At 36.2% G+C, this 14,239-nt stretch overlaps 2 protein-coding genes across 2 annotated transcripts; one reads left to right on the forward strand and one right to left on the reverse strand.

The window, feature by feature from the left end:
* Window positions 1-1,013: 1,013 nt before the first annotated feature.
* LOC141606016 (uncharacterized) lies at window positions 1,014-3,790 on the forward strand. Its single transcript, XM_074424975.1, has 3 exons — window positions 1,014-1,637; window positions 2,422-2,594; window positions 3,441-3,790. The coding sequence occupies exons 1-3, from the start codon at window positions 1,137-1,139 to the stop codon at window positions 3,592-3,594; spliced, it is 828 nt and encodes a 275-aa protein (XP_074281076.1). The 5' UTR covers window positions 1,014-1,136; the 3' UTR covers window positions 3,595-3,790.
* Window positions 3,791-4,428: 638 nt separating this feature from the next.
* LOC141606017 (equilibrative nucleotide transporter 8) lies at window positions 4,429-6,600 on the reverse strand. Its single transcript, XM_074424976.1, has 2 exons — window positions 5,984-6,600; window positions 4,429-5,428 (listed from the first exon to the last, which is right to left on the reverse strand). Exons 1-2 carry the CDS (start codon window positions 6,504-6,506, stop codon window positions 4,716-4,718), a joined length of 1,236 nt encoding a protein of 411 aa, XP_074281077.1. The 5' UTR covers window positions 6,507-6,600; the 3' UTR covers window positions 4,429-4,715.
* Between the last annotated feature and the right edge of the window lie 7,639 nt (window positions 6,601-14,239).

A 14,239-nucleotide genomic window follows, 5' to 3' on the forward strand; every position in this document is an offset into this window, starting at 1 on the left:
TAAATATATATATATATATATATATATAAATATAATAACAGTATTAAACAATAATACCAATAATGTTTTAATGCACTTAACTGAACTGAGGCGACGATTAATAAAAGATGGAGGTCGAGCCTGAGCCTAACCCCGAACCCAATCACAAACTTCCCAAGTTCCCATATTTCACTATGACTCACTCACTCATAGAGGTGGACTTCGGGTTGAGCTAGGGATTGGTGGCCCTGAACCGGCCCGAATGGGCAGAAAAGTGCAAAAAAGAAGTGGGCCATGTGGGCTGAACAATGTGGGCTGAGGAAGAGTGAGCCCGGGATCGGCCCATGACGGGGGAGTGGGTTGTGCGTATGGGTGAGCAAATTTAGGTCCGGACTGAAAAAATGGACCGGACCATTTGGGCTGGACTAAACCCGAACCGTATTATTTTGGTCCGATGCTCGGTCCTCATTTTTTCAAGGTTTGGTCTTCGGTCCGGTCTGGTCCAAGACCGGTTAATTTAGGTTCGGACCGAATGGACCAAATTTCATGTTTTTAGTGACGCAACATTAAAATATTATGAATCAAATTAATATTTTATCTTCAAAAGACATTATAAATTAGTATTGTCAATGATTTTCATAAAAAGTGTCGTCTAATTATTTAAATGCATTTTATTTAGCAGAATTAAAATGTAATTATCGTATACGAAATAGTGAAAAAACTAATTTTAGGTCCATTTCAGTCCAAGACCAGACCGGACCAAATATTTCAGGTTTGGTCCGGTCCAAGACCGAAAGTTTTAGGTCCGGTCTTTAGTCTACTAAATTTTTATTTTGGTCTTCGGTCCGGTCCGGTCCGATCTTGGACCGATTCTCAGCCCTTTGTGCGGACTCATACACAGGTTGGGCGGGCTAGGAAAATTGGAGCCCGAAATTTGGGCCGGGCTGACCCGCACCAAAGTCCAGTTCTACTCACTCACCAGTCAGTCAGTCACCACTTCACCCACAGTCCCATATAAATAAGACCTCTCCGACTGCTCCATTTCCCACCTAAAACCCCAAAAGGTGGGGGAAAAATATCTTCCTTTTCCCCTTTCCGCCATTGTTACTAGCTTCACTAACCTAATTACAAATACTACTAATTTTTTTCCTAGAAAAATGCTACTAAGAAGCGCATCAACCCCACTGTTAAATTCATGGACACCCACTAACTCCTCATCCTCACCATCACCAGACCAACCCAAATCAATCACCCTCACTACGACGTCGTTTTCTTATAATGGCGGCACTACATCAACAAAAATGATCCGGGTTGCATCCGATTCGGACCTCCGTCGCCACTCCTCATTCGGATCGGGTTTGGACTACGGGTCGGGTTCGAGAATGTTGACGAACATTGGGTTTGGTGTAGGGTTAAGAGAGAGAGTCGTCGTCGAGGAGGATGAGGAAGAAGAAGAAGGGTTTGGATCATTGGACGGTGGAGATTGTGGGTGGGGTGATGGATCCGGCGGTGGTGGTGGTGTGTTTGGAAATGGTGGTTGTAACGGTAACGGTAACGGTGACGATACCGATGAGAGGGATTTGTATTATGTGAAAATGATTGAGGCTAATCCTGGGAATTCTTTGCTTTTGGGTAATTATGCCAAGTTTTTGAAAGAGGTAATTTATTTTGTCAATTTTTTTTATTTTTAATTTTATGTTACGCTCTTCGAGTTTATGATTTATAGGAGTTGAACTGAACAAAAGTGAACTCAACTTAGACTTAACTTATAGGGTCGGTTATGTAATTAAGTTCAAAAGAACATGGTTTTAGATGTGAACACGGAACTGATATGTACTCCATCCGTCCCGATCATTTGTTGTCCTTTGATTTTGGCACAAAGACCAAGAAAAGAGGAGAGAATCAATTACTAAATGACATGTGAACCAAATTGAGTGTGAATGACCAAAATGTTCATCAAATGCATTCCTAATATAGAAAGGACAACAAATGACTGAGACACCAAAAATGAAAAAGGACAACAAATGACGGGGACGGAGGGAGTAATTAAGTTCAAAAGAACACGGAACTAATATGTAATTAAGTTCAAAAGAACATGGTTTTAGATGTGGTTACGGAACTGACATGAAATTAAGTTCAAAAGAATATGGTTTTAGATATGAACACGGAAATGGCATGAAATTAAGTTCAAAAGAACATGGATTGGAACTGTCATGAAATTAAGTTCAAAAGAACATGGTTTTAGATGTTAACTTATAGGATCGGAACTGATATGAAATTAAGTTCAAAAGAACACGGTTTTAGATGTTTATTGGTAGGTTAAGAATTCCACAATGTTTGATAATTTTTTAAAGTTGTTGAAGTTGTTATTTCTAAATTTGATTTAAATTAGGAGCTTGCTATTATCATGGTTCTAAATCGGAATTTGTGATTACTATTTAGGTTCGAGGTGATTATGTGAAAGCAGAAGAGTATTGTGGGAGAGCTATACTTGCTAACCCGGGTGACCCGAATGTATTGGCCCTTTACGCGGATTTGATTTGGCAAACTCAGAGAGATTCTTCAAGAGCTGAGAGTTACTTTGATCAGGCTGTCAAAGCTGCCCCTGATGACTGGTGAGATATTGTACCAGTGTCATTTGTACAGTTTGTGAAGTTATGGTGTTCCCTTAGTTATGAGCTAGACACGACCCTAGAGGCTTAGACGTGAATTAGATTGAATAACCTGACTTGACCCTTAGCTGAACTTTGCTAAACCTGATATTAACCTCTTCCAAATAAAAATATTGTAATGAACTTTACGTCACCAAATAAAACGTAAGAAGTGATGGAATTGAAATGACTACTATATGGTAGGTATTTGAGAACCCCAAACTTTAACTAACTTGGAATTGATAAGGAATTGAGTCAATTCCAATTCCAAATTCTACGGGGTTCCCAAACACTTGAAATGTCTCAATTACGGAATTCAATTCCAATTCAAGGTTACCAAACATATCATAAGTAGAAATCACTCGACTTGAAAAGACTCGTGTGAAATTATATGTAAATTTCCCTACTTTAAAAAGAACCTCCATAAAACATTATAAGTTCTCATATGCTACGATCTTATGATAAAGTTATCGGGAGTGTTCAAGATTAGCCTATATCTGGGGTAGTTATTTCTTCATTTATTTCTTCAGCAGGCTAATACACATATGGCGATTTTAGTTGAAGTGGGTTGATCTCACAGTCACATTGTATTGATACGAGAATATGTAATGCAACTGTTGCTCAAATAGCCTGAAATTACTCGATTCCGAAACGAATTACACAACACTTGACTGCCCGACCTCAATGACCTGTTTGCAAAGTCTAGTTATGACTGATCATATTAGCCAACCTCCAATTTTTTTGGCCATATATAAGAAGTAGAAACATTAACGAGCTAATGCAAATGCCATATCCTTTTTGATTGTGCAGTTATGTTCTGGGTTCGTATGCTCACTTTATGTGGGATGCCGAGGATGATGATGAGGATGAAGAAGTTGATATGAAAGCATCCAGCAGTCCTGTACCACCTCTGTTTTTCCATGGCGTTATTCCTCTACCGTCTCCTATAGCAGCCGCTTCTTAAGTCAGCTTCAAAGCCTTTATCTTTTCGTGTATGCGTCGTAGACCGTAGTAATATAGCTCTTTAGCCTAAATATTCCTATGTTATATAACCCATTTCACTAACCTAAAAATGACCACAATTAACCCTGAGTTTTCTTTGTTTTACCCTTCTGTACTTGCTAACCATGATAATAGAAAATTTGAATTTCTTTTGTTTGCATTTGTGTTTTCATGTTCTTGGATGTGGGTTTGGTGTTGTGTGCTGATTTCTGAAAACTGTCGTTTTACTGCTTGTCAACTAGACACTCGAACTGATCAATTACATTTCGAGTTTGACTCACAGGTTTGGTCATTTGTGTTGTTTTGTTTCAACTTAATCATGTAGGGCGTTTATCGGGTCAATTGGGATTTGGATTGAGTTCGTTTTGTACTTCATGGATTCGGTTTGGGGTTGGGTCTGGGTTGGATCGATATCGCATCTAGTTAGTAGCTATTTGGTCATTTTGTTGATCTGTTAGTGCTTGAGGTCTAAATAACATGAAGCATATATTGGGTTGTTAGCAAGAGAGGGAAGGCTCCATGTATAGGGCTAAACCCTGCACTGCGGAATGTATGATATCAAAAGCGTCATCGCAATTAAACCCTTCTTGTTTACAGGGGTGCAATTGCAGAGGGCATTACAAGCCTACAATTACATACTAACTTGTTTACTAATACGTTTGTGAGACATGAATCGAACCATGAAGTCCATGTTTAAAGTCGACAAATTCATATTATACCCCGTCTAATTCTATTTTATTTTGTAGACGATTCCATGACTTGGTTAACTATATATAACGACCTCACGCAAAACTGATTCGTAACATGATTTGCTTTCTAAAGTTAAAATAACTATGTCTAGATGTGAACTTAAAATACAATCATACAAAAGTTCATCGATACGGAATATTACACATTGGTTGGAACAAATTTGGAGCTCTAATCCTACCAGACATTCAGCTAATCTCGAAGGAGACTGTTTTTATGCGAGATCTACGTCTTGAACCCTTGTGTATTTCATATAATTTATGGGATCATTAGTCTGCTCGTCTCAGTGTCTCACACATAACCGTCTTATATAAGTTTTTGCGATTAAACGTAGATCTATATGACCCAGAGCCATCCGAGAACAGAACCTCCAACGAGTCCCAACCCAAGGGCCACCGCCATGACAACTGCCACAGTCTCAGCCTCCACCACAGTCACTGATTTAGGCGCTAGTATCATAAGCGCGCTTGTTAGGTACCCGTTGGTTAGACCGAGCATGAATGTCAAAAACACGATCGATGCATCAGTTTCAAGCCACCTTGGTCCATGAAGGCATACTCTAAATGCAGGGTAGAACACAACTCTTCCAAAGCATGCCCATATAACCTTCCCTATATTCTTATTGCTCGGTATAAAGACGGCCGTCAATGATTTCCCCGCAAGGTCGGAAAAGTTGTAGACTACTATGAGCAAAATAGGGTACCAATCACCTAGCACCCGGGATTTTCTATTGTCGTCTGAGATAAATCCCGGGAAAATTGACAGGGTTACGACATAAATTGACAGAATTCCGAATGTTGGACCGAGGATTTTCCGAGCAGTGTTACGGAATTTGGGCTTGATTGTTGATGGGAAGTTTGTTTGATTGTTTAGTTGATTGTAGTGGTTTTGGATTAGTGGTAATGTGAATAACAGGTTGCTGCAGATCATGCATATTAGTAGGATTATTGCACTAACTATGAAGTAGAAATGAGTGCTTGTTTTTAGACCTTGTTGGTTTTCTGGAAGGGATGCCTTTGTTATGACCCTTAGTATTGATACTAGAACCCCTGTAATCACAAATTAGCAACTGAAATTAGATCATTTATTGGAATTATGTCGACCAACATGATCGATTTTACATTGTACATCGACATAAAGTTGAAGAAGAAATTGATGGTCAAAATCGAAACAGGGACCAACGAAAATATTCTCATGAGAAATCAAAGTGTAAAGTTATTTTTAGTAAAATTGATGAGAATATCTTGTGAATTACGACATTTAAGTAAGAACACACATTAGAAAAACCGTTTATATAATGAGAGAGACTCATGCAAGAATAGTATTAGCTTGATCTTTTGATAGTGAGTTATGAGATAGTCGGTTCTGGTCAGGTCATTTTCAGGTTTCAATTATAATCTACACGATAGAGGTGTCGTAATTTTTGAATGTTGGTCAGTTCATTTCAACTCGATATTTGATCTTTTGATCCAAGAGTTCAGTTATTCAGGCCGGTTCATGTGGCGAGGACTCGAGGAGTCAAATTCTAATCCATGAAAGCACACATACATGATAATATGAAATAGAAGAATAAAGGTAAAGTGAGAAGCATAATATAATATAACCTGAGGAAGCAGTTCCAGCAAAAACAGCTTGCATATACTCCTTAGGCAATTGACCAGCAAACCCAATTAAGCTTCCTCCGATCAACCCATCGGCTAAACCACACACCACGACTGAGACTCCAGTCAGTAAGAAGCTCTTATACGGCATAGTAGACCTACAATGAGTCCAATCAATAGTAGGAGCTACCATCATAGCCAAAATGAACATTGAAAACCCAATGTTCATTCTAAGTCTAAGGCTACTCGCTCGAGCTTGAACACCAGCTCGAGATAGTGATACATGTCTCACTACTAGGACTAGCAGGATGAGCAATGAAGAGGACATGTACGCGACAGAAAAGACTCTTTCGACATTTTTTGTTGGGTAGAGTCGGGCAAAATAGTCGATTGCTGTTATGAAGGCATTCCATGGGAGAAGATTTCCTGCTCCTAAGAAGAAATGGAGAATGTAAGCTATTTTGTATGTGTCTTTTACTTGTTGTTGCTCAATAGTTTGTTCCTCTGTATTTTTCATGACTACCATCTTTTTTGCTCTTAAGGAAGGTACTTTGTGAGGCTTGATATTGTCCTTGTGAAATGTTATTTTACCCCTCAAGGATATGTAAGGTACCTATTTATATGTCATAATAAATAGGTTAGAAACTTAGAATTTCTATTTGACAAGGTAATAAGGTATACTATCCTCTTTATTGTATATTTGCACACGACGATTCAAAATTATACCTCGATCATTTTCAGATGAATTATACTAACTAATATTCAAAAGTACTATGATTATGTAACATATCGAAAGGACAATATATTCTAGGTAATCTTATGCCATCCTTTCTCGCATATATGTAAAAAAATTCAGTTTCGTTATATGTGAACAAGTGCCTGTTACTAAATGACGGTATGACGCACTATCATTGCAACAAGTCTCTCTTGTGATGAGTTAAATACTACCACGTGGGTAGATAAGACAAAACAAATTGCTACTCCCTAGACACTCTTGCTTTTGTCTTAACTACTCACATAGATATTACTTAACCCTTCTTAAATTTGCGATGAATATGCTCGTCACAAATGAGAATTTGTGCTATCATTATCCCATTTGTGTTCCCATTTGTGTTGATTGGTATAGGTAAGTAGTAAGGACTAAAGGACATGAACAACAAAAGGAATATGAGAAAACACCATTAGAAGGACCTCAAATATCATATAAAGTAGTTATAAGGACCTTAATTTTCATTGTGTAGCTTTAAGGACCTCAAAATTACTTCTTGACCAAACTACCCTTGTGCATTAACATATATACTCTATATTTTGTGATTTTATGGTACTTGCTAGATTTTTCTGATTCAATACCATTATTAGATTGAACACTAATAAAATCGAACAAATGTGACGGATTTATTTTTCTACGGAGAGCCAAATCACTTGTTCGGGATTAGACAAAACATCGAATGTATTTTAGATAAATTTTCATTTATCAGACTAAATTATGTATGTTGTCAAATTAAATATTTAGCATATTTATTACATCATAAAATAATATTGCCAAATTCGAACAAAAGATGTTACGTGATTTATAATAATATTTTGGTAATTTAATTTAAAAATAATCATCATATATTCACTATTAAGAAAAGCGTTAAAAGCAAATCGTTCCCGCTGCAAAATGACCTATATCCATCGTTAAAAGTATTTTGCGATAGAAAAGTCGTCGCAAATGGTCAATCAAGATTTTTCCTTACAAATAAGAGTTTGCTACAATTTACTATTTTTCTAAGAAAATTCTGTATTAAACAAATATTGACAATTTTTTTTTCAAACAAGTAAGTTAAAGACGGTTCATAAAGCACAGATTTTTTTTCAATCTAATAATGGTGTCTGACAAAAATAAAGCTAATACCACAAAATTGCATATATATGTCAATATGCAAGGGTATTTTAGTCACAAGTAATTTTAAGGTTCTTAAAGCTACCCAATAAAAATTGAGGTCCTTAGGCCCTGTTCTTTTGGACTTAAAGTCACTTAATTTAAGTTCACTTCAGATCCTATAAGTTCGATTCGATTCGATTCGAGATCCTATAAGTTGATTCGATTCGAGATCCTATAAGTTCGATTCGATTCGATCTTATAAGTTGATTCGAATCCTATAAGTTCGATTCGATTCGATTCGATCCTATAAGTTCGATTCAGATCCTATACCTCACTTAATTTAAGTTCGATTCGAATCCTATAAGTTCGATTCGATTCGAGATCCTATAAGTTGATTCGAGATCCTATAAGTTTAGTTGATTCGATTCGAGATCCTATAAGTTAAGTTCAGTTAAGTTCAGATCCTATAAGTTCAGTTTAGTTCAGATCAGATTAGTTTCAGTTTAAAAGAACAGGGCCTTAAAGCCACATTGTATGATATTCTAGGTCCTTCTACTTGTGTTTACTCAAAGGAATATACTTGATGTGGTAACTTTTTTTGATTCTCCCAAATAAGTTGTTGCAATGAGCTCCATTGAAAGAGCATGTTGGGTGGATCATAAATTTGATTTCAATAGACAGCTCTTATAGTTATCTATATTTTCGATTTGATTGATTGATTTTGAAGAATTTATATAGTGGGGACTTACAATTGGAAGGGTGTTATTACAAACTCTTTTGACCAAATAAAGCCTTGTTCTTCATCCAGCCTAAGATAGTAAGAGCATATATTAGCTATGTGATCGATCACATGTGTATCCAGCTTTCACTAAGCATAGTGATAGTGATTCTAAAAGACTAGATATTTGTCCAGTAACAGAATTATGGGGTTAGTAGGAATATTATTCCTAAACAACGAAAAAAATTCTTTTTTAATGAACAGTTTATTCTATATATATATATTCTCTAAAAAATTGTAACATAATTGCATATCTCAGTTTCATGATTTGCTTAGTAATAAGTTCTCTCGATCATACTTTCAAGTCAGTTTTATGCAGTTGTTCAATTTTTTTTACATATTGTAATTTGAACAAACGTGTGAAAATAATTTGAAAGGAAATAGCTAGTAGTATTCTCAAGTTCCTTTTTGTAATTATAATGTACTGTATATATTGTTTTTCACTATTTCAAATTAAAGAATATCGTAATTTCATATTGTAGGTAGCTTCAGAATAATGTAAACGTACTATTATTCTTTATTCCCTAATTTACTTTTCCACTTTCTTCTTAACATTATACGATGAGAATAGTATACGTTCGTTAACTTAGTAAAATCAGTAATATTTATAATCTGTAACTAAATATATTTTGTGCAAAACCGTTTTGACATTCAACATATCATAATTAACTTGTCCCAAGTAGGATCAATGGATGTAATGGAAGCACGATAAACTTAATATAATATAACATTTTGGATTAGTGAGTGTTTAATTTATAGAACATAATCATCATTTCCTTTGAGTGCAAAACCTTTTAAATTACTAAAGATAAGACAAGTGGCCGATAGAAGTTGGAGGAGAAGCAGCCTAACTTTGATCATATAGCAAGACCCATAATTCAATAGACCATCATATCAATATCAATATCAATCCCAAGGGAATCTAGCTATTAACTATACATTTGCGGAGCCTAGAATGAATGACCACAAATTCTCATTGAAGACATGACATATCCGTCATAAGCTGAAGACGGATACCATTTTACCTCACAAAGTACCCACTTTTTCTCTCTCTGCAACACTATTGATGTGGTCCTCTTTCTCCACTAACCTATTTTGTTACCATTTTATCTCACAAAATATCCGTCACAAATGGTAACCCGTCACAAGGGAGACCAATTGATGAATGACAAGGTTTCATTTTGATTGGTAGCAAATTTTAGGGGTGAGCAAAACCGGATATCCGATACGATTTTGAAAACCGTATTGAATATCCGGTTTTTTAAATCTCCCTTTTTAGTATCCTTATCCGATACGGTTTTTCCGTATATACGGAAACCGTATATCCGGTTTTTCCGTATATCCGGAAACCCTATATCCGCATATCCGATATCCGGTTTTCAGCCTCACTTATGTAATTTAATATATTTTTTTCTTTTCTAACTGTGATTGTTAGTTTTTTTAGTAACGTAAAAGTGTTCTAAAAAAAGTTATAAGAGTAAATAACTTATAAAGTTTAATACTAACAAGGTTTAATCACCAACATATTTGATATTTTGTGATTTATGTATATATTTTAATATTTTATTCTCGAAAAAAGGCAACCGTATCGGATACCGTATATCCAGTTTCACATTTTGCCGATCCTTATCTAATACGGTTTTTAAAAAACCGTATCGGATATTCGGAAATTCGTATCGGATATCCGGAAATCCGTATATTTAAATTCGTATAGCGTATCAGATACATATAATAAAACCGTATTGTATAATTTTGCTCAGCCCTAGCAAATTTAACAATCACTACTAATACAAACACTTTTCACATTCTTACTTAACAATTGCAAAATAAGATTATTAATGTTGTTGTTATTAAGGTATATAACTATAGGTTAGGGGTTAATTAACGATTTAAATTTTTGGTTGAGATAATCTTCTCTCATGATACAAATATCATGTCTTTGAAGTTTCAAGTTCAAATTCCGTGAACCACCAAATCTAACAAGTGAAATTTAACCATAGAGTAAATTAAAAATTACTCCTTTATATGTTTCACTTTCCTAAAATTAGTCCTTTATAAGTTTTTTTTTTTTTTAAATTACTCCCTTAAGTTTACCTCAAGCCAAAAATTGCTACCATTTCTAGTTTTATGGTGAAAAAGCGAGTGAATGGACAAAATTGCCCTTCAGTTAACTTATCCCCAATTCATCACACAACCTTTCATTTACCTCAACCATTATCACTTGAAAACCCCAAATTCTACTTCAAAACCCTAAATCGTATTTCAAAACCCAAAATCGTATTTCAAAACCTCAAATTCTGCAAATCAATTACAATGTTCAATTAAATCTCTCAAATATTCTTAACCCTAACTTGGAGATTTACCAGGAGATCGATCACTTGAAGCAGGCGACAACAATGAATTCGAGAAGTAATATGGTAAGTTAATTGTTAATTAATTTTTACTTTTTACTTGTTTATTGTTAATCGCATTTTTGAATGGAAATTCATTGTAATTGTTGAATTGTCTGATGTTCTAATGATTGATTTTCTAATTTACCCTAATTTAACCCATTTATGTTAGTGTAATTAAACCCCCTATTTCATATATATTATAGGGTATTAGTTCAACTGTTGCTCCAAATGCCACTGTTCATTTAATGGTCTTCTATAAAGGGGAGTTTGAAACAGTTAAAGGGATTACCATGTATAACTGTATAAGGGTGGTTATTTACACCATATGAAAGGGGTGAAGAAGGATCAATTGAATGTTGAATTTTGTAAGGATTTAAGGAAGCAATTATGTGGATCAGTAGACTTTGATATGTGGTATAGAAGGTATAAAGTGGATCTGACTAGTGGTAGGACCTTGCTGTTGATTGAGGATGATGTGGTCCAGTTGCTGAGGACAATGTGTAAGATGAGGTGTGTGATGATGTACATCACTCAACCAAAAGGAGGGGTATCTTGCAGGCTTACCAGAAGTAGAGGAAAAAGGGATAATGTTGGAAGTACAGAACCGAGTTCCACTATCATAGACATAAAGCCCAATTTAAGAGCCCACCCAATATTAAATTCAGAACCCATAAAAAAATCAACAACAAAAGTTGGTCCAAGCCCATTCAAGGCCCCCAGAAAAAAGCAATCAAACACAATAAATGAGCCCCCTCTATCTTTGACAAAAAATCTCAGCAAAAGAAATCATACCTCATAAATTAACCCTCATTACCTCTCAGAAAAAGTCATAGGCATCACAAATAAAAAAACCAGATTCAACACCCTCAGATCCTTTAACTGAAAGTACTATCATCCCAACTAGGACTAGGGCTAAGTTTCCTGTAAAGAGACTGGTAAAGTTTAAGGGCAACTTAAGAGCTGGTGTTGAAGTTGAAAAAAGTGTAGGGATAGGAGTTGAGGTCTCACATGGGGCTGGTGATGAGATTGCTGTTGAATTTAAGAAGAGTCTAGGGTAAGGAGTTGAGGTTGATGTTGGTAGCAAGGGTAAGACAGTATCAGAGAAGGTCAAAGGGAAAGGTATCATGTAAAAATCTATTGCTAGCAAGGGGAATAAGTCCGTACCTAGTAAAGGTAAGGAGAAAGGGAATGTTTTGGTTGATAAGGGGAAATAAAAGGCAAGGTCTGAAGTAGAGAAAGATGAGTTCACTGATTCAGATCTTAGTGAAGGAAGTGATCCAGAATTTGATCTTGATGAGTATGATGTAAGGGTTGCAGAGGAGGAAGATATATTTGCAGAAGCAGATGTTAGTGAGATTCTAAAAAATGTGGAGGAGACAGTCAATGTTGAAAAATAAAAAAACAAAGTAGTAGAAGAAAGAGTCAAACTACTTGTAGGAGTTGATAACCTAGAGATAAATTTTATTGAAGAGGAAGGAGTAGATTCTGATGAGCTAAGGATCTTGCAGGGTTCTGATGATGAGTTTGATTCCTACCCTTCATTCAATCCTTTAACTGACATCTCAAAACCTCTATTCAAGCTTAGGTTAGGGTTGAAGTTGCCTAGTGTGGAGGTATTTAGGAAGGCATTAATTGCTCACAGTCTGAGCAATGGTTATGACTTCTGGTATTCTCATAATGGGAGGGGCAGGGTGACAACCCAATGCAGGAATATATGTAATTGCCCCTAGAATAGTAAGAAGTCAAAGTTTAGAGCCTGCACATGTAATGCTCCAATTAAATGCAAGTTCAGAGTTCATGCAAGAAAGATGGACGAGGAGGAGATATTTCAGACAAAAGGGCTGAATTTAAAACATAGTTGTGTCATGTCAAACTACAATAGGAAAGTGACATCTCAGTGCTTGGCAGAGAAATACATAGAGTTTTTTAGAGATAATTTGGATTGGAAGTTGAAAAAATTTCAAAGCTCCGTTTTAAAGGAGTTAGGGGTTCAAGTTAGTTATATGAAGTGTAGGTTAGCAAGGGCAGAGCCAAGTTAATCATTTATGGGAATGGCAGTGACCAATATGCACATGTGTGGAACTATGCAACAGCTATTATAAAGTACAATAGAGGAAGCTCAACATTTGTGGTCTGTGGTTCCATAGAAAGGCCCCACTCATCTTCAAAAGAATGTACATATGTCTAGTAGCCTGCAAAGAAGGGTTTAATAGAGGTTTTAGACCCATTATAGGGGTAGATGGGTTTCATTTGAAGGGAATCTATCCTGGGATATGTCTAGTTATTGTGGGGTTGGATGGCAATAACAACATTTATTTTATTGCTTGGACAATGGTGGAGGTGGAGAATATAGATTCTTGGACATGGTTTCTTGAGTTGTTGTCTTCTGATTTAGAGAAGGTTGATGGAAAAGGGTTAACTTTCATGTCTGACAGACAGAAGGGTTTGCTAGATGCACTAAATATGGCTGTCCCAAAGGCACATGTCAGGTATTGTGCAAGACATATTTGGGCTAACTTCAAGATAAATTTCAGTGGCCAGTTGTTTAAGGAAATATTTTGGAATGCTGCAAGAGCAGCAACAAAGGTATGGTTTTCTGTACAACCTTGGTTTTTTACTTCTTAAGTTTTTTTTTTCAAATGACTTGCCTGTTTTCCTGACTTGGCTATTTATACTGACTTTGTTTTTTTAACCTCCTACTAGGCTGAATTTGACATAGAGATGGAAGCTATGAGGTCTCTATCAACTCAAGCATGGGAGTATCTGAATGTCATTCCCCTTGACACTGGTCAAGGCATGCATTTGGCACTAATTGTAAGTCTAACCTTCTACTCAACAATCTGTGTGAGGTTTTTATTGTTGTACTCAAAGAAGCTAGAGACAAGCCAATCCTCACCCACATGGAGTGGATGAGGAGGTATGTTATGGAGAGAATATGTCAGAAGAGGCAGGGTGGTATGGCATATGAGGAGAGATTAATGCCCTATGCAACTAAATACAATGCTTGGGCTCAGGAAGAGGCTAGGTTTTGTAAATGGTCTAGGTTTGATATGGGGGTCTATGAAGTAATTTATAAAGAGGAACAGTGTGTTGTGAATCTAAATTTGAGGACTTGTAGCTGTTTCCATTGGGACATTAGTGGATTGCCTTGTCCACATGCAACATTTTGCATACTGTTAGAAAGGAAGGATCCAGTGAACATGACATTTTGCTCCTCCTAG

Source organism: Silene latifolia, chromosome 10 (genome assembly GCF_048544455.1).
Source record: "Silene latifolia isolate original U9 population chromosome 10, ASM4854445v1, whole genome shotgun sequence".
NCBI lineage: Eukaryota > Viridiplantae > Streptophyta > Magnoliopsida > Caryophyllales > Caryophyllaceae > Silene > Silene latifolia.